General features: G+C 41.1%; 1 protein-coding gene across 14 annotated transcripts in view; it reads left to right on the top strand.

Moving 5' to 3' along the window:
• Nucleotides 1-19,810, top strand: part of ABI1 (abl interactor 1) — an 82,256-nt gene extending 62,446 nt beyond the window's left edge. For 2 of the 14 annotated variants that reach the window (XM_086467464.1, XM_086467461.1), the window contains 5 exons: nucleotides 926-1,026; nucleotides 4,421-4,561; nucleotides 6,727-6,827; nucleotides 17,040-17,225; nucleotides 18,921-19,810. In XM_086467464.1, coding sequence (XP_086323590.1) covers nucleotides 926-1,026; nucleotides 4,421-4,561; nucleotides 6,727-6,827; nucleotides 17,040-17,225; nucleotides 18,921-19,096 — 705 coding nt within the window. In that variant the 3' untranslated portion in view covers nucleotides 19,097-19,810. Of the gene's footprint in view, nucleotides 1-180; nucleotides 196-925; nucleotides 1,027-4,420; nucleotides 4,562-6,726; nucleotides 6,828-7,998; nucleotides 8,077-9,723; nucleotides 9,901-12,726; nucleotides 12,814-17,039; nucleotides 17,226-18,920 lie in introns of all 14 variants that reach the window. The other 12 variants (XM_086467463.1, XM_086467452.1, XM_086467450.1 and 9 more) reach the window with 12 other exon arrangements.
• Nucleotides 19,811-20,499: the final 689 nt, after the last annotated feature.

The raw sequence follows: 20,499 nt of genomic DNA, 5'->3' as shown, positions 1-20,499 counted from the left end.
ACTTTCAATGATTAAGTGAGCCAGTAAAATCTCTGTTAGTATACTGGGATGTAGCTAATTATCAGTAGACACAAATGATTTTTTTAAAAATGTAATTATCTGTAGTTTAACCTGTCCTATCAGTTGTGATGGATCTGCCATTAATTTCTACCTTTTTCCCCCCTTTTTGCCAACGTTAAGTGGCTAAAAGCCAAGGTAAGAAGTGTTATTTCTCCTTTGACCCACAGTGCCTCATGTGACTGATAGTAGAGGCTGCAGAGCCATTAAAACTGAAAACTAGCGCTCTCTTATGCTCTCCTCTGCTTTCCATAGGATACTTAGATCAAACATGCTATACTTGATTTTTTTTATTTACAGCATTTAGCGTGTGTCAATATATCTGCGATACATTGACATCTGCATTTATACATAGATATATTAATTTCTCTAACACATGTAGTGCTTTGCTCTGAATTCAGTAGATGCCTTGATTCCTTTCACTTACATTTTTGCAGGAGACTTCCCAGACAACCTGAATGACCCTGCTAGTCAAATAGCAGGAGCAAACTGAGAAATTCTGGCCCCATGCTGACTCTATTGTACTGTCAGTGTTACCGTTTGATTTAAATTATTGACACTCAAATGGAGATGACCACAAATGTGGCTTCCCTTTGAAGTAAAGAGGATATAAGAGATTTGTGCATGAAGCTGTCAATTACCTACCTTTCTGATGTCTGTTGTAAATTAATAGCACAAATAACATTAAGCTTGTATGTAGACTCTTTGTATTTACTGATGTCTGTCTTGCGTGTAGCTGAAAACTTGCTGTTTGACAGCTGTCTGGGAATTCTCACTTCATATTCTTACACTTTAAAAAAAAAAAGCAAGCTGTCAATAATAGAGCTGCTCTGTTGTAAAAATAAAATCATGTTTTCCCTTATTTCAGCATGGAAATAACCAGCCTGCAAGAGCTGGCACCTTGTCAAGAACAAATCCGCCTACACAAAAACCACCAAGTCCTCCCATGTCAGGCCGGGGAACTCTGGGGTAAGAATGAAGACTGCTTGGTCCCTTCTGTGTAATAGAAAGTTTTAATTGTGCTGGTGTTGGTGTTTCTTAAATACATGGATAGATGGCAATTCTGATTGCCTTTAGCAAAAAACAGAATTCCTTTTCTGTATAAACCTTTTCAGCTATATTGACTGTTATTTTCATGGTTACCTTTTGAAAGAATGGGGGAAGGATTTATTATAGATATGGGTAAATGAGGAGGCTATCGTTATTCCTGATTTTTGGGGAGAAATCCTTAGCAACACAAATGAATATCAACAGTTTTAACTTCAGTGGGGGGAAAGACTTCATTGTTAAAGTTTTTGTCTACTCTCAATATTGTAAGAGATATGAAGTGACTGTTGGTGCCGTATTTGTTGCATTATCTAAGCAAAATTCATGACATTGTGAACACATTGGCAACATTGATTTTCGCAGGCTTGTGCATTTTTATTTTTATGCTTGAATGAGGAAGGATTTTGCTATTTCCGAGTCCCACAGTGACCAGAGTTCCCTGCTGTAGCATCTGTTTTGCTGCTGTGGACCTGTGGGGAGTGAAATCTGCTTATCTTGGCTTGCCAGCAAGTAGTTGTTTCTAGAGACCGAAACATTAATACTGGAGAAGCACAGAGCACGTGCCATATGGTTTTGTCTGTCCAACTGTGCAGCATCTTCCAAAAGGCATCCTAAACAAGACCTTCTACCTATTTGTCACTCTCAGTCTTTCCTTTATGCTGGAGGGACTGAGGCAGTGTAAAGCTGACTGGCATGGTTGTGTTGGCATCAGGTATGTTGTCTGGGAAAGGTGGGGAGCTGGAAAAACGAGGAGTAATGAAACGGAACATGATGGGGATCAGGAGCAGTGGTCAAGGAAAATAAGCAACAACTCCTTTTGTCGAAGACTTAGTGGTTTTTAATCCTGATTCGATGCTTTGCTGCTTCACGATGGCCGTGTTTATTCTGCAGAGAAATTACCCTAGAGATTTCCTCAGCATGTTTTGTGAAAATTCCCATTGCTTAAGGGCATGCAATCAGTATTGCGATTCTCTCTTATCCCAGCTGAGGAGGAGTTGTTTATCAGCCCTGGGAAGCTGGGTAGTGCTTTCATGTCCTCTTGGTTTGCTAGTGAAACAGCAGTGTTGATATACTGGTGAGTTGCCTCTCTCTAATGCTCCCCCCTGAACAAGCCAGAGCTGTTTGGTTGCCTTAGCTGATTCCTGATAAGGATTAATCGGCTGAATGTCATTTCCAGATGAGCTTGACAAGAGGCAGCAGTTGGCTGAGGGGGAGGAATAATGTGGGTTTGTAACAGAGATTTCTATCTGCCCTTCTTGTTCAGGAAGTACAGCTCTTGTCTTGAGCAGCCGTGTTCTGCCAAAGCATGAAATATCATAGGCATGACTGTTTCCCTAATATATGCAGAAAAAATTGCTAGAAACCGCAAGGATACTAACTGCTCTTCTCCCTTTGATCCAGAAGACAGAGATAAATCTGTAAAATCAGAATGAGCTTGGTATGTAACATGGGTCTTTACGTGCTGCTTATTGTGCAGCTCATCCCTCCAAGGCAGGACAATCTAAAGGAATATGATGGGGAGGGAGTCCTGCTCAGAAATTGTGTGGGCTGAAAAGAGAAGGGGACTGCAGGAAGCAGGGGTCTCTTCACCAGACCAGGGAGAGACTATGGGAAACCTTGGATGCTCAGGTTGGAAGTACCACAGGAGGAGTGCATTGCTGGAGCTGGATGGAGGGAGTAGTTGCAGTCATGTCTTGAGGGTCCTGGGGCAGAGCAAGGCCTTGGAGTCCCTGTAGCTCTCACTGATGGCCACGGGCATCGGCACCACACTGAAGCACTGGGGGACAGTGAGGTGGGGAGCGCTAGGCAGTGTCAGGAAAGAGTGTTTTACTCCTCTGCGTAAGGCTGGCAGAAAAGCAAAGGGAAGGATTTGACTTAGTGATGGAAAGAAGTTGGTTTGACTTCTGTTGCTTAGAAGTTCTTCAGTGAAGCTTCAGTGATGGCTGAACCTGAAGATGTGGTGGGGGATTGCTTTTGACGATGTTTTTAAATTGTACAGGCAAGACAAATAGTACTACAGAGATGAGTAGCAGTTCTATTGCCAGTGCATTCCAAGGTAGAATACTTCAAAACATTCGTTTTCAAGATTATGTCTGTTGGAAGCACATTTAAAATCTTCCCTGCTTATCATTTCCTTTGGCAGTATTTAAAGCCCTGTCTCTCACAACTGGAATACAAACTTTCTTTATTTTTCCCACGACTGATCTCTTTTGGCACATCTATAGGTGGTGGCAGTCTGCATATTAAAATCATCTGGAGTTCTTTATATAGACAAACTCATTTACAAACACCACAGTGCATGCAAACAATTATGGTATTTCCACTTTTCTCTTTGAGAGGTTTTAATAATAAAATGTTATAGTTGTGTTCCATATTGTAAAAAGGAAGTCAATAAGTTTCTTAAGATACCAGGAAGCTGCACTTCTTAACCAACTCAGTTATAAACAGTAATTGAACAAATTATTAAATGCCAGTAGTTTAGTATTTTTGTTTTTTGCTTAGCTGGTGCATTGCCAAATTCCATGTCTTGCAAGGGGTCTCTTAGTTACCGGTGAGAACTGAAGAGCTCTGCAATTCCGTACAATAAATGCACTGTTCTGAAGGCAGTAATGGGTCTGGTAAATAGATCTCAAAAGATCTATGTTATATTTCTGACTTGATGCAGTCTGCTAGGTGACCTTGGAAGTCTCTGGGCTTCACTTTCCTGGCCTGCAGTAGAGACAATGAAGCTCATCTATGAGGCACTTTAAGATCTGCTTAAGTGATGTGAGATTGCTTGATTACTGTGTGAAACAATGCTACTACGAAGAGTGCTGGTGATTGCAAATTTAACTTGTGTGTCAATCTTTCAGACTTACTGCTGTCTTAATGAGTTGAATACCTTTAGCCAAGAATACTTTTGGAAAGTGTTTGGAGGGGAGGGGAAGGGTGGAAAAAGGAAATTGTTACAGTGGAAGAGTTTGTCCCGTGCAGTATACTGAAAGGTAACCCCAGTATAATATGTGGATATAACTGTTGTATGTTACGTAGTTCAAAGAATACATTTTGGGTGGTAAATTTAGTTTAGGCTTTTTTTAACCAGTTTGTACGCTGTAGGCCAACTTGAATGGATCTGTCTACATAAGAGCACTTAAAGTTGAATGACCTGCATACTCTGCCCAATGGAATTTGTTTAATATACGGTAACGTTGGTCACTGCGGGGATCTCTCAAGAAAACATAAGAAAACAAATGGCTTTGCTATTTCCTTCATTTGTCCTTTTGATCTTCTGATCCTTCACCTTTCTGACTTCAAATCTTTTTTTTTCCTTGACCAGACGAAATACTCCTTACAAAACCCTGGAGCCAGTCAAACCGCCCACAGTCCCCAATGATTACATGACCAGTCCTGCGAGGCTGGGCAGTCAGCACAGTCCGGGAAGGACAGCTTCCTTGAACCAGAGACCAAGAACACACAGGTAGAGCACTTTCTCGCTGTAACTCTTTCCTGCCTGGCATGCTAATGCTTACTAGAGTCACAAAAAAGCTTTGAAGCTTTTTTCATGTTAGCTTTTTGTGGGAAGGCAAAAGGTGAGTTATTCTCTACCACTCTGAATTAACAGAACTTCACTGTGGTTATGACTTCTTTAACATGTAGAAGTGTCTTCATACTCTATAGAAGCCTCATTTATCTAGCAGCTTACTTCCATAACCATAGGCCTCGTTTAATGTAGTCAGCTTATTTTGTTCTATGTTACTTGTTTCCCAAGAATAAGCAAAACTTATGCAGTTGCAAGGTAGGATAGTGATGGGCCCTAATGGGTTTAAAGTTGCATTATTAACCTTAGCCTAAAATACACTTAGGCTTTTTTTGTTGTTTTCAAAACCACTAATTGCAAAGGGAAATTTCTGTTGATTAGAAACAGTGTGATGAAGGTAGTCTGAAAAAGCTGATTGCTTTCTTTTGGCTAAAATTTAATGCTCATAGTCGGTGTTAGATGATGCAAGTAGAAAATAAAACCTGTTCACAGAGCGTGTATTGGCATCAGCCAGTTGTTGCCACGTGTTTAAGGGCTTTGAAAGAGCAGTGTGTGTTTTGGGTGAGAAGGTTGTTCTGAGTATACCTTGTTCGTTTTTTGGGGTTTTTTTAATTTATTTTTTTCTCTAATTGCAAGGCTAGATCTTTCTCTGAGCCTCTTGAGTAAGTTCAGTGTTTTCAGTTTGGTTTTTATCATAGTCTTCAAACTGCAGGGGGAAAAAAACCCCACAAAATAATTCAATGTAGTTAGAAGTAAGAGGTTAGCTTATTTTTAGAGAGCTTCTAATTATTTTTTTTTAAACACGGTGGGTCAATAATGGGGGTTGAGAAAGTGTTTTGGACACAGTTGATCATGAAGTACTGTCAGAATGAAACAACTTCTAAATCTGGCTGCAACAAGATCTTGTTAATCTCTTTAGCTGACTACTGTGACTGCTTCCTACTTTTGTCTCACAAGATCTTATGTAGACTGCAGTTAGAAATTCAGGCACAACCATGGTGACAAGATCAAGGTCTTCAGCAGACAGAACACTAATTTTGAAGGAATTATCTTGGCTTCCATTTCAGATCACTGTTTTTCTTTTTTGTAACAGTGTTATTTTCTTAAGGTATATTTGAATGATTTGCACTTGACTCTTGACAGCACTGATCTGTAGCTACCCAGGAAAGGTAAATAAACTATAATGTCACTGGGTACTCTTTAATTAGCATGGACGAGTTAAAGTGGTGTTCTGGCTTCAAAACATCTTGACTACTCAGTTCCCTTTATATTATCCATTTAATCCATGTAAATTCAAGCCTTGGCCTAAGGAGTGCTCTTGGATAAGGACAGATTCTGCCTGAATCTTGATTATTTTTCAGCTCCTCCAATGAAAAGAAGTGTTATGGCCTCCAAAGGCACGTGTAGAAATATTATCCAATAGTTCACTAGAAGTATGTTCTCTAAAAATCTGGCTGTATTGTATGGTTTGTGTATCATATAACAGTACTTGGGCAAATTGTTACCTGTCTGTGCTGTTACCTTTCAGACTTAGAAACAAACTTCTCATATACCACAAGTGCGTGCATGGTCAGGGGAGTGTTAGATATAAAGAAAATTATCCACACCACACCCCGCCCCAACTGGTTTATCATGGCTGTTCTCAGTTAAAAAGTTCTCAGTCTAAACTTCAGTTCTGAGTAGAGGAAATGTTCCTTCAGCTGACAACATAAATAATCTTAAATAATTATTTATAGTTTAGGCATGAACGCTTCTAGCCCCAGCGTATTACCTTCAGTTATTACAAGGCTCTTGAACTGTTCCTGCAGTTGTTACTCCATTGCCTAGAACTGGTGTGGTTGCTTACCTTTTGTTTTTTAAAGCATTTAATTAGACATTTTATGCATAGTGATGTTTATGCGCTTAGCTAATTCCATTTATTAGGAGTGTAATGCATCCAGACTTGATTAGCTGTGTGCAATTGTAGGTAGATACAGAGGCATTTTATAGGGGATTTTTCAACACTCCAAAATTGAGTTAGGCTAGTAGAGCTCACACAAGAAGTGTGACTGTTGATAGGCCTTTGTAGGAAATGCTGTGCTAATACTTGTGTTTTTCTTTTATAGCGGTAGTAGTGGAGGAAGTGGCAGTCGAGAGAATAGTGGAAGCAGCAGTATTGGCATTCCCATTGCCGTGCCTACACCTTCACCGCCAACCATTGGACCAGGTATGTGGGACTCTTCCCATGGTAACTTAAGGCTGTAATACCAGTCGTTTGTGTTTGCAGAGGGATTTTGACTGAATATGATGGGGTAGAAACTGTCCTGAAGCACAGTTTTAGTCAGGAAATCTCTAATAAGTGCTGAGGGACAGCTAAAGTTTTAATTCTTTACCAAAAACACTTGCAGAACAATAACCTGTAGAATAATGGATGGTTAAAACACCTTTGTCAGTCCACGTTTTTACAAGATAATCAAGGGGGGAGGGGATAGAAGGAGAGAGATGTATCCTGTTGAAGCTTAAGTATGTTTTTAAATGCATATCTACAATTTGGCATTTCTGGATACCCTGAGAAGCAGCAGCAACTATGTATATGTTTGATGGGAAATGTTGCCTTCTGAAATAGCATGCTAACTTTACCATCTGCCAATGATGGTATGTACATGTTCTGGTTTTAATTAAATAAAAGTCTTTACTTCAAATACAAGATGACCTACAAAAACGCTGCTAGTAGTAGAATGCAGGCTTGTCCACCAGTGTTGTTTATGCTACGATTGCAGTCTGAAGTTGCTAAGCTAGATGGAGACCACTGAGAGAGGCAGGAGAACTAGTGTGTATAAGATAGCACAGTGATAAGAGAACCATACGGGATCTCTCGGCATCAAAAGGATACTCCCTTTAAGAATGGTGAATGGTGAGGTAGGATCCTTTTCTGTTGTAAGCTGGCAGGATTATTGTCTTGGTAATAAACCAACTCAGTCACTTGTTTACTATCTGTATATTTTGTAAGCACATAAAGCTAATTTGCACAAGAAAATGGAGTTTTGGTGTAATATAATTTTGCTATTGCACCTCTTAAATCTGTTCTGTAGATAACATGTCTTCACTTTCTTATGGACATGTAGGCTTTCCTTCTCCAGGTGTTTCTGATCCTGCAGTGGTACAAATAGGTGTGAATTCTTACTATTGTCTGGCATCCCACAAGAGTCAATGGGAATAGAGATCTGCAGGTACAGAACCCTGTGAAGGATCAGGGCCTGAGTTTGTATCAGTTACCTGAAGCTGAATTTTTGTGTTTATTTGGGAAGCCTATCAAGTGCCCGTGCTTTCTTACTTGTGTTTTTATTATTTTTTTTTCAAATTAATGGCCTAATTGGGAATATAAACTATTTTATTAGCACACATTTCTGTTCCTCCTCCTGGAGCCCCGCCAGCACCACCACTGCCACCACCCCTCCCGATGGGCAGTCTGATAGGTGAGATGTGTGTCAATGCTGAAGTGATCGCAGTCACGCTGCATAATCAATAATCATCTCTTCCTAATGGACTTAGCGAGGGTGTTTTTTCTTCTGTAGTGGGGTTTACATGATTTTAGTATAAAAATCAGTTCTGGGATTTTTTGTTTGTTTTTAAACAAATCTAATCTGCACTAATTTCCTGTGGTTAAAGCCTCTGAAGGTAAATGCACAAGGTACAGGTAAAAGGCTGCCAGTTGCTTGAAATATCTGTTCCCAATAAAGCTAAGATGCAATTAGTCTGATCTATAAGAACTCAAAATCAGCTTGAATATTGGTATTCTGCTGTATTACTCCTGCAGCTGAAACTAAGCCACAACAGTTGCACTCAGCTTATAAATGGTAGCTGATGCGTAGGGTGATGTATGTATTTTGTCCTGTGGGAGTAAGGTGACTGGAAAGCAGAAGAGTCTGTCACAGTGGCCTGGGTTTGATTCTGTAACGCTGCAGGCGGGTGGCAAACTGGAAGACTTGAGGATACGAACTAACAGTTCTTGAAAAATTGCTTCAGGCGTTACGTATAGCTGTTAGGAGGGGATCTAAAAGTAGTTCTTCTCAGAGCAGGCAGGATATAATACCCCACCCTTTCCTATTGCAGGCTGATGACAAAATTTATTGATTTGAGTTATGAAACTAGCTTTGGAGGCTTTGACCCACATAACCCTTTGCACTTTCCCTTACTGAAGTTTTAAGCGAAAGTGACTTCAGATAACATTACAGGACTGCAAACTTCTGATTGCACACTGTTCGTGTATGTACGTGTGTCTGCATTTTTGTATATATTTATATATATTTATATAAGATATATACATAGGTATGTAAAAGCACAAAACATGTTATTGCAAAACAATTTTTACATTTAAAAATTGCATTGATCCATGTGACCTCAAAGTGTGAGATTCATTACTTTGCAAGGTGTGATCCTTTTCTCTACCTGCCAGAGGTTAATCCAAAAGAGAACTTCAGTTGTTTTATTAACCTTGAAGTTTGTGCAGCATGTGGAAGGTAGAAAGGGATGTTCATCCTGAAAAGTGAGTGATATGTCTTTCTCTCAGCTGGCATTGGTGATTCTGATTTGTTGGTGCAAATTCCAGCAATATAAAAGCACAAGAAGCAAATATGATTGATTAAATGTGCCAAGGGTCTGAAGCTTATGACATTTGTTTTACTGTTTTGTTAGTGTCTTTTTATACTGGATTGGAGACAAGCTCTGGTTCACAATGGAAAACACTTGCCTTGAGCAGAACATGGAATTTTTTTTCTGTGTGCTTTTTAATAAAGGGTAATGCATGTAGAATAATTGAGATATGCTTAGGAGTTGGAAGCTGATTCAGTTTTCCAGTCCAATCCAGTCTCTCAAAGTAGTTCACAGCATGTCTCAAATGCCCTTTATGTGAGTGTTGGTTTATGTCCTGTGTGTTTTTTCTTGTTATTGATTATAACAGGGATGTTTGTTTTCTGTTAATCTCCAGTTACTGGCCTTAAATTATTGGAGACCTGTAATCAAGTATTTCCCATGTTCTGGGCTTTTTTCTATTTTCTGCCTTCTATCCCAAGTAGTACTCTGCTTAAGTCTTTTCTTTGGTTCCTCTGGCTAATGCTTTTCAGCTGCTCCGGGTTCAGCTCCTGGGTCCCAGTATGGCACAATGACCAGGCAAATCTCACGACACAACTCTACCACTTCTTCAGCATCTTCTGGTGGATACAGACGGAATCCTTCTGTGACTGCCCCATTTTCTGCTCAACCTCATGTTAATGGCGGGCCTCTTTATTCTCAAAATTCAAGTAAGCTTCTGAGCTCTGAAATCACAAACTGTTTTGAGCAAAATTATTGTAAAAGCGTGCATGGCATTTTAATTCATTTTTGAAGAGCATCAATCAGATTACTGCTTTCTTTCCTAAAATAGAAGGAAAAACAAACAAGAAAAACTATATTGAAGTTGTACAGTGATTGCACTATATGCAATTATACTGTTTTCCCCTCTGACTTGTTTGCTGTTACTCATGACAAGAAATTATTATGATTGCCTGTCTAATTATAGGCACATTATACTTAGCATTTCAGGTGTGCTTGGAGAACGTAAACTAAAACCAGATTTTTTTTGCAGGAGACTTAACATGGTTATAGTACAGTCCCTCCACTTCTCGGCTAGTGGCAAGAGAGTATGTCAGAGCACACTGCTTATGTAACAAATTTTTCCCATTGCACAGTTTCTTGCTGTCTCTTCCCTAAATCCTTTCCTGACTCCAAGTTTCTCCTTTGTTCTTAGTTTTAAGATTGACTGTTAAAGAAGAGCTCAGCCTCTCTCTTTTTAGCAGACTCCTCCTCTGTGCTTCCACACTAATACTAGTGTAGATGGAGAAGAATGAGGGAAGGGATGGATGCCATGGGCAAGTGAGCAGATTTTAGTCAGCAGCATCCTGCCTACCTACCCAACAGGGCAAACGAGATTCACTGCAGAAAGATCTGCAAAATAAGGATCTACTTGAGTGTTGGTAGAAAGGCTGTTCCTGTCAAGAAACTTCTTTCTTGCTGTTTCCATAAATTTTGACCAGATACACATAGAGGAGTGATAGTCTTCTAACTGTTTCTGGTGGTGTTCTTCAGTGTGCCAACTCTTTAAACTTCAGTGTGATACTTCTTTTAAAAAGAAATGTTGATGTTTGGGCCGAAGATCACTTTAGACCAGCATTTGCTGTTGTGTACTTACTCTTAGGGAAGGAATACATGAAGTGTTTGAGACGCTGAGGTGAAGAATTTTCTCAGTGGTTTAGAAGTATTATCAGAAGGCATTTTTATATGCAGGCACAGTACCTGTCTTTTTTTTCGACTCCTGATTTTTCCTCCCACTCTCTCTCACCCATACTGGCCCTTCATTTTCCTCCATACTCTTATTCCCCCAAATTAATTCACTATAACAACAGAAACTCCCTGTTTGAACAATTGTGTTATGTTGAATAAACAGGGCTTTACTTCTGGAAGTAGTTCAGTTGTCTTAAATGCTGTGCACACCACTGTTTCTGAACATTTACATTTGTCCAAAGCAATTTTTTGCTCAAATGCAGGTGCTGTTCCTTGATCTAGCCTCTGGTGTTTTCAAAATACTGATTGTCAAGGCTTTTTAAACAGTATTTTGATGGGTGTGTTTTTCTACTTTAAACTGTTTTCCTCTGTTTCTGTAACTGGTGATTTTTTAATTTTTTTAATGCTACTGTCTTGACATTAAATCCAGGTCCCATGTTTTCTTAAGGTTTTACTTTTCATGCTAACAAATACTCTGTTTTTTCTTAGATGTTTACTTCAATTTTGTGAGAAACCTGTTTGTTTGTCCCTGTTTTATTGATCATTTCTCCCATACAGTTTATTTGGTTATTGGTTTTGTAATGAACTAAATGCTCCATTTTTGTTCATCAAACATTAATCTTAGTTATGGCTTTATTTAAAACTGTTGCTTACTTAGAAGTACAGAACCTCTTTCAAATTTGGTTCCAACTGGATTACCCTGCTGAATTCCCACCTTCACAGGAATTTCTCTGCTCCAGTGCAAGAGAAATTCCACCGAGAAGGGGCATAGTAAAAATAAATGAGTTGATGTTTCGCTGGGTTTTTCTTTCTTTTATTTTGTGCCAGAGCTGTTACTCTGAATGGCACGCCCGGCTGCTACCATGCTTCTTTCCTACCTGCAGAAGGAAGGGTTGAACATCTCTGCTGTCAGCCCAGCATCTCTGAGCACTGGGTGCTGTGTGTCTTCTATCTCATTGCTCACCAAATAGGTACATACTTCAGAGAAGGCGAGCTTGCAAGTGCGTCTGGGGGGGCTCTGTGTGCTAGTGTAGCCAGCTGTAGCTGTTGAAGCCTTTGCCAGCCTCTTGGGTTGCTGAGTGTCTTCTAACCACAGAAAACTTAATAATTTAAAATAAAGCTCCATTCTGCTCTAAACCCATCTGGTTTCCTACCAACAAGCAACAAGGTCCCTTTTTCTATGCAAGGCAAAAGCACAGTATGCCAACCTACTACCCTCCCACCCCAGCAAAACAAAATTATGGGAGGTGCTCTCTGTAGGGATATTAAGTATTGATTTTGCAATGCTGTTTCCTGTGTGTAGTAGTTGTCTTTGCTCTGTGTCAGTGCGGCTTTGCTGCACTTGATGTAGCACTCTGCTTTTATTTCAGAGTCATTGTCCAGAATCCTGGCGAAACATCACCTCCGCTCCTAGTTGCGTTACTCTTGAAATACAGCTGCCAAATTTGAGTAAACGTTACTTGGCAGCAAGACGAAAAGCTGAGTGTTGTGTGCTCCCCAAGTGAAGCGGAGCAAGCCCCTTCACGCGCGCGCCCTGTGAGCTTCCAGGGCACAGCCAGCGCTCAGCTTTTTATTCACCTAAACACAGGGGCATGCTTTGCTTTTTGCTCCTTGATTGGCCAACCATGAATTCAGCCCTGTTGGAAACACAGGCTTGAAGGAGGTTCTTCCGTGTGTGTGTTCTTGTTGTTCTTTACATACTTTGTTTTGTGGTCCTTGTTACTGACGGCTGCTTTTGTTTGTTTCCTTTTTTTTTTTCCTTTGTCTGTTTGACTTTCCCCAATATGGTGTGTGTGTGTTGCTACCAGTTTCTATTGCTCCACCCCCTCCCCCTATGCCTCAGTTGACTCCACAGATACCTCTCACAGGCTTCGTGGCCAGGGTGCAGGAAAACAGTAAGTTTGGACAAGCTGAGTGTTAAAGGGTAGAGCCTACTTTCTTCTAGCATGCATGGCTGGCAAGTCAGACTATTTTGTTTCCTTTTCCAGAAGCTAATACCATCTTGCATTCTAGTGTCAATACGCTATTGGAGCTGAAGGGCACACTCTTCAATATTTTATAACATGTGCATGATTCTTACTGACCCATTTAAGTTCTGAACTGCAAAGTTATTATAGAAATACAGTATGAAATATGTGGCATATGCTTGGTGTGAATATAGAAATGTATCTTAATTAAAAATATTAATTTCATGTTGAATCATCCTGCCTGAGGCGCTTTCACTAGGAATAATTGATTAGCTTTTATTAGAAAGGCTTTTGTAGACTGTCAAAATACGTACTGTGTAACCATTGAATCTAACGCTGTCATAGTTTTCAGGAAGCTGTACAGTGAATTGAAAATGTGCACTCCTATGATCTAATGCTGTTACAAAGGAGCTTGTAAGGTATTTCTCCTCTCGGCAGCCTTTCAGTCTCTGTTTCTTTGTGTTCTCTAGCCAGATTTCCCTACTGAGCTTCTTGCAGCATAGCTCTGCTTGTTAGGTTTGTGAGACACGCTCCCTGGCTATGACCTGTGCTGCAAGGTGTTTATACTGGTAACTCTGCTTTTATCATTACTGCTTGATTCATTTCAGGTGAGTGTTACTGTGCCAAATGCTAGTGCAGGGGTAAAGTTGTGTTCCTGATCTGGGGACATCTTTGCTATAGGAGTGCATTGTGGTTCTGTAAACCACAGAATGAATGCAATGCAGGTAGGGCTTGAAGTAAGTATACAATGTTCTTAAAGTGTTCAGGAGCTGTAGGGAAGTTTACTGGGATCTCAGGGGCTACTGCTACATATGTAGCTTCAGCATACATTTATAGGCCTCCAGATCTGACTAGTGCTGCTGTTCAGCTTCTGCCTAGAGCTTTTAAGGGGTCATGTTCTGAGCCTTCCCCTAGAGACAGGAGCCATCTCTTTCTCATCTGAAAATAAGGTATCTTGGTGTTGTGCTAGGTAAATAGTAAGAATCACGTTGATGTAGAATAGCCTGCCACAAAATTGTGTTGACGAAGCTTTCCAAAATTCAAAGTGTAGAGGTAAACCTACTGAAGATGAAGGTTACAGAATGTCTTCACTTGCAGATAAACTTGAGAAAATTGGCACCTGCTTCTGAATTGTTCCAAGTATTGTCCTCCTGGAGATAACACAGCCCTTGGGAGAGCGGAGGTGAAAGGGACAGACTTATTCATGTGTGCAACAACAAAATGCAAGCTGACTTGTGAATGAGATTGCAGCAAAAATAGCTGAAGCTTGAAATCTCGTCTTAGGAATTGTTCTTTTCATTTCTTTCTTTTAACAGTCCATGGGTTTGAAAGTTATATAACGAGTATGGCTTTGAGCTGCTGCTGCCTCATTTTGGAGGCAGAGGGGTGCGTGTGGCAGCCTGCGCATACGCTCAGCAAAACTGGCTGTAGAGGCTGTTGAGTTTTGGCATTGTGTGCTAGACTTTCATCTGCCTCATTTTCTGCAAGAAGTCTACGGGGGAGTGGAGTTAGGGAGACATGTGGGTAGGCTTGTCTTATCATAGAGATCTGTGGGTTTGGAAAGCAACATCCTCTGCTCTGTGGACTTCTTTCAGAGGACAAGGACAGAGGGCTTAAGAAACTATGCAACACCTATTCTTTTTTCCTGCGCCCTGTGCCCAAACTGTGGATATCTCCTTCAGAGAGGTTTTCCAGTATGTCCAGTGTCCAGGGGCAACTGATTGGATGTAAATTGCTGTACTATTACAGCCAGTCCTTTCAAAAGGAGTCTGCTGGTCCCTACTTAAAGAACAGGGATGTGAATACATACAAGAGAAGATGTCTGAGTTTGGAGCTGTATAAATACTGGTCTTTTTACCCTTTCTCATTTAGTGTGGTTTTCTGTATGCATTTTTTTTCCCCTCCCCTAGGAAAAGTAATGCAGTTGTAGAGTCTGCTTGTTTTAAATGCCAAACCAGGCAAAGTCTAGGTTAAAATCCAAGAGGTGGGGGGATAATTCCATGGGGCAGCACTTGTCTAATTTTCTGTTCCATTCTCTCCCCTTGTTTAAATGTGAAGTTGAATTGTTTTAAATGTTTCCCATAAAGCACGCAGTTTCTGCACTGCATCTCAGTTAAGGGTATGTGTTGGCACTTTCACACTTGCATTTCCTGCCCTCTTTTCTTCTTTTCAAATAAGCAACTTCATTGTTGAGTAAATACAACTTTGTACATTTCTTAAGGTAAGGATTTCTCAAGATCTCAAAGTATTGCTGTTTCAATACTGTTGCGTTTTTTTCCTGGCTGCAGACAGAAGTTTAAGGGGAGAAATACATTTTGTGAAAGATGCCAAAACTACTGCACAAAACCAATCCATTCATAACCAGTGTTGTCATGTGTCTGTGGTGGATTAATGAAGCCTGCTTGTGAGTGCTATTCAGTAACATGGGCAAGACGTAGCGTTCACTCGGCCAAAGACTTTGTTAGTCTGTCTCTAAGTGACATAAATGGGCTTCTGTTTGGGGGAGGAATCACTAACACAGTGACAGCCAGTCCTAGTGATGGAGAGCACTGTGGGTGTACAGCTCAGCTGGTCAAGCTGAAGAGGAGCTGGGCTTGCAAGGTGAAGAGCCACATCAGCTCTTCAGGGGGTGGAGAGCGGGCTGGGTGCCAGGGCTGAGGCAGCCTCTGCCCCTGCAGTTCCTGCTGGCTTCTGCCCCCTCACAGCAGCAGATTTGCCTTCCCCTATACCAGCGCAGCCGGGCTGACCCAGCTAGTGCATGGTTGCTGTGCTCAAGCCCCTTCTCAGGAGCATGTGGCTGAAGAGCAAAGGATAGTCACCACTGGAGTAGTGGCCAGGCAAAAGTAAAGAGCATTAAAGCAAACAGAAACCTCATTTCTCGCCTCCAGTGCCATTGTAACTAGCAGTAGCTAAAGCTTCACTCAGTGTTGTTCTTTCCTCACCCTGCAGCTTGGCTTTCTTGTCAAAATTAGCATAGGGGGCTGTAGCTACACATTCTGGAGCACATGCCCAGCCTGATGGCTCCTTCCAGTCAAACCCTTTCTAGAGCACTGGTTTTCAGCCTGCGTTTTCGATGTGCAGACTCTGTATTTAATTCTGTATCGCTATATAACCAAGCTGAGTTTAGCGACAGTAGCTTCCTTTCAGTTACTTCTGGCTTCATAGTGCTTACACCTAGGTCTGTGTGTAGTGGCCCACAGTTCCCAAGAAATAGGTGAAGTGACTTGATGGCTTGTGAGCATGCTTGCTCTCTCCTTTGCTGCCAGCTGCTGCGAACATTACTGAAAACTAATTTGATGAACTGATTTTAAGAGTGATTTGTACCGTAATGCCTTTCTCTCTTTCTTTTTTTTTTCCTCCCCCCCTTTCCCAAAGCAACTTGTAATTGTGCTGATTGGAGAATCTCAGGGCAGGGATTTGACATTTTGGATTATACACTTAATTCCTGGAGCACTTTTTCCCCAAGAGCAGCAGCTGCCTGTTGTAGTTTTCTGTTTATTAATTGAATCCTGGATGTGTGTGCACACATGAGCTAGTCTGCAAGATAAGGATCTGTACAAAGCTTTTCTTCTGCAGAAGGATTGCCTGGCTTTCTCTTACCTGGTTAAACCTTAAACACCAGTCTTTTCCCTTTTTAATGATCCACACCAGATCTTTTTGTCCCTTTAATGCTAGCTCTGAGAGAAGGAATCCAAGGAAGCAGTGTTCAGAAATAAATTAAACTGATTGCTAGAGACAAAGGATTTGTTAAAAAATAATCAAGCTGCTGGTCCAGTCCAGAGGCCTGTTGCTGCCTGGCTCAGAGGGTGCCACTCGGAGTCCTCCCATAGCTAACCGCTGCAGCTAGCCCCTTGGCGCATGGACGTCGGAGCAGGAAGCTTTCCTCTCTGCTGGTGTTCAGCTTATGCCCTGCAGCATGTGCTTTGACTCTAGTAGCATTTATACATAGATTTGACCACTAATAACAAATGTAGTTGTGTGCTGTAGCTGTTAATACGAAGCCTCTGTTTCTAATCAGTGCATGGTATTATAGTGCATGCTGTGTGTGGTGTCCCCCCACCCCTTTTATTTACAGTGTACGGCCTCAGGTTTGTTTGCATCTCCACACTGTTTTGATTTAAGAAAAAAAAAAAATAATCTCCAAACGTTTCTAGTTGCGGATAGCCCGACTCCTCCCCCACCACCGCCTCCCGATGAGATGCCGATGTTTGATGACTCGCCTCCTCCTCCACCCCCACCCCCCGTGGATTATGAGGATGAGGAGGCTGCTGTTGTGCAGTACAGCGATCCCTATGCAGATGGAGATCCTGCTTGGGCACCTAAAAACTACATAGAGAAAGGTAAGAGAAGCGTTGCAACTCTTGTGTTACTGCAGTGTTAGAGGATTAATGGTATCTGAAGGGAATGAAGGGCTTGGCTGATGAAAACAATCATTGTCCCTGCTAAGTCAGAGCTCGAACCATTCTTTCCCCAGTTTGTGTGTGGCTACATGTAATGTGATAAAATATAATCCTTCTAAAGAAGGATTATAAAATACCTTCAAGCATTCTAGAACGGATAAAAAATCCTTCGTTATGAGAAGCAGATGTAAATCGGATGGCTTTCATCTTTGCTGAGCTGCTGGACTGTGTCTGTAGCTACCTCAGGACTGCTGGGCAATCATCTAGAAATAGTGTTGCAAACAGGCCTGAAAGTCTGAGCTCTATTTATCCCATCAAACTAGATAGCTAGAGTGGATCGTGAGACTTTCAGCTACAAAATGTAGTGAGGCTTCCTTGGAGACTTATCAGTGACTCTTGATCAGCAGACTATAAACTGTGCTTAGGTATGAGCTCACACAGTAAACGTCTCTTCCCATGAATAATTGAGATGCTGATTTCCTGCCTGTAGAGTTGTCTGTGTTCGCACAATGACCGTGTTGCCAACAGCAACGTTGCAAGTTCTCTCATGGCCTGGCTGGTGCTGTAGTGCCTGTGAAATGGGGCAGGGTACCCAGGTACCCTCTTGGCAGAACTGCCGTGGTCCAGCTTCGCTCCTGGCTGGGCTGGGTGCAGGATGTACCCATGGGATGAAAACAACTGATACGCTGCATCGCTATTTGCTAGGCATTGACGTGTCCGATTTCTGAGTATATGTAAAACAGTCGGCTTTTGGAATTCATAAAACCGATCAGTTGTGTAAATCCACATTAACTGTTTTGGAGGGTAAGGCTGTGATGTCCAAAGTTTGTGTATTCATAGTGGTAGGTTTTAATTCCAGTATTGCTGGTGGCAACATTTACTTTCCTTCGGGAGATCTCTGCTTTGTTAATTGCACACAGTGAGTAGGAGGTTGGCAAGAGTAACGTATTCACCAAGCAGGTACTGAAAACCAGCTGATTTTGCTGCAAATCAGCTTATGCTATTCCCTGCAGTAACTTTCATACTTGCACTCATGGCAGCTCCTTGAAAAGTGATGCCAAAATTTCTTGCCACATAGCTGCTCCGTAGCAAAGACCATCTAGTTCTGCACAGAGGCTTTGAGCAGCCATGTTTGCAAGATCACACACTGAAGCACACGCTGTGTAGCTGCAGGGGCCATAGTATAATTTTTTTTTTTCCTGTTGGTCCATTTCTACATATGATTTTTTTTGGTAAGACTTTCTCTCATCAAGAGATTCTTGTATGAGGATCCATGTGCTTCTGAGGTGATCTGACCAGAAATGACTGCCACCGCCGTGGAACCAGTTATTTCATAGTTCAGCTTCTAAGTGTCCATATGCTCCGTGTTACTGTGCTGCAGTCAGCTGTACCTCTGTGTCAGGAGTTTAACTGAGCGTTCAGTGTCATCACCACCCTCTCCTTACTGGTAGCTAATGTTGCAAGAGAAGTGGAATGTCCATTTCTGGACTTAATGTTCAACAGGGAAAGCATGTGAATTCATGACGGAAAATCCCAGGATAGCAAACCAGTCTTCCAAAATCTAGTTGTACGTCAAAAAATGTTAATACTGGTGCTATTAATAAAATGCTAAACGTGTCGCTGTTCAATCCACAGTTGTTGCTATATATGACTATACAAAGGACAAAGATGACGAGCTGTCGTTTATGGAGGGTGCAATCATTTATGTGATAAAGAAGAATGATGACGGCTGGTATGAAGGAGTTTGCAATCGAGTAACTGGCTTGTTTCCTGGGAATTATGTTGAATCAATCATGCACTATGCTGATTAAAATCCTTTGCTTTTCAAAGCTGGGTCTTGTATTCAGTCATACCATGGTTATTTACAGGGGGTAACTACAAGCTAACAGAATTGTCTTAATATACTTTCAAAAAAACCTGTGCCCATTTCTTCAGGCCATACTGTTCTAATGGTATGATTGAATGTCCACCTCTCCAAGTCCCTGGAGATGGTATGTCTTACCTGATGGCAATTTGTAAAACAAGCAACTGTCTATAACTGGTTATACTTATTTACTTATGCATTGTTAATTTTATGACCAGCCTAAATATTCTGGGGAAGTAGGGTATAATATTTAATGAATCATGATCAGATTGTGCCATTACATTTTTCAGTACAGCATGGTAACTAACACTACGTTAGACTAACATATTAAAATCTGGATGAGAAGTTTAATGTTAGTGCTGGTCATATTACTTTTTGTTTAGACTCTTTGCTCATTCTTGAACTATATTTGTTTAAAGCATGCATACAAACTTATGTATTGAAATATACTTTTTTAAAAATCCAAGATGCTTCCAATTGTTGTAATCTTTACCTGGAGTATTCTCACTAAAGTCTATTACAATGAGTTGTTTGGGTCTAAGGTGTCCATGTGAATCAAAAAATGGGTGGTCTTATGTATGTGTAATTTGTACCCAAGTTTTTTTAATGAGTAAATTTACATTATGACTTTTTCCATTCATAAATATATAAGTGAACCAAAGGTCTTGTCCATTACTTTGTTGGTTGGCTTGGCAAAGACACTTGGAATGCTAACGTAGCAAATCATGGCTGTGTTATCCCAGGCAATGTACTAAAAAAGCAAATGTTTGTAACGTGACTTTATCACTGACAGAGGGCAAATAAATTAGATATGAAACCTGAATTACACATTTATACATACTCTTAGAAGTTCTTTTCTTCCAAAAAGAAGTTTAGCAAGGATTCTTGATTGAATCTGGTTACCTAGATGCAGTGAGCTGGACACCATCTGTAACTGATTCTCAGTCGAAGCTGTATCTGGCTTTGGGCCGTGCCCAGCTGACCGGAGGGCAGGTTGGCCCCAGGACACGACAAAGGGGGAACAAACGTGAGGGGAACTTGGCCATTGTGTTAAGGGATCACACGCAGAGAGCGTTCCAGATGATGTACTTCCCTGCTGGACAAATCCTGTGGCTTAAATAACCTGAAAAGGAATGTGGTACTACAGGACGATTCCTGTAAGAGAAGCGTGTCTGGGACTTCAAAGCAGACCTTAGGAGGGTACGGGACATACTCGGTAAATGAGTGATGGAAGGCGATAGGGTGAAGCTTCAACTGGCTGTTGAATCATTCATTTTTAGTGTGAGTTAGAAATACCAAGCCTTTCCCTCTCTTCTCTGTAGCAATCTCATATTCTGCATCTTGTTGACT

Source organism: Leptosomus discolor, chromosome 6 (assembly GCF_034619465.1).
Source record: "Leptosomus discolor isolate bLepDis1 chromosome 6, bLepDis1.hap2, whole genome shotgun sequence".
In the NCBI taxonomy this organism is placed as follows: Eukaryota; Metazoa; Chordata; class Aves; order Leptosomiformes; family Leptosomidae; genus Leptosomus; species Leptosomus discolor.
The sequence above is the reverse complement of the archived record's forward strand: the minus strand, read 5'-3'. Positions and strand labels throughout refer to the sequence as shown.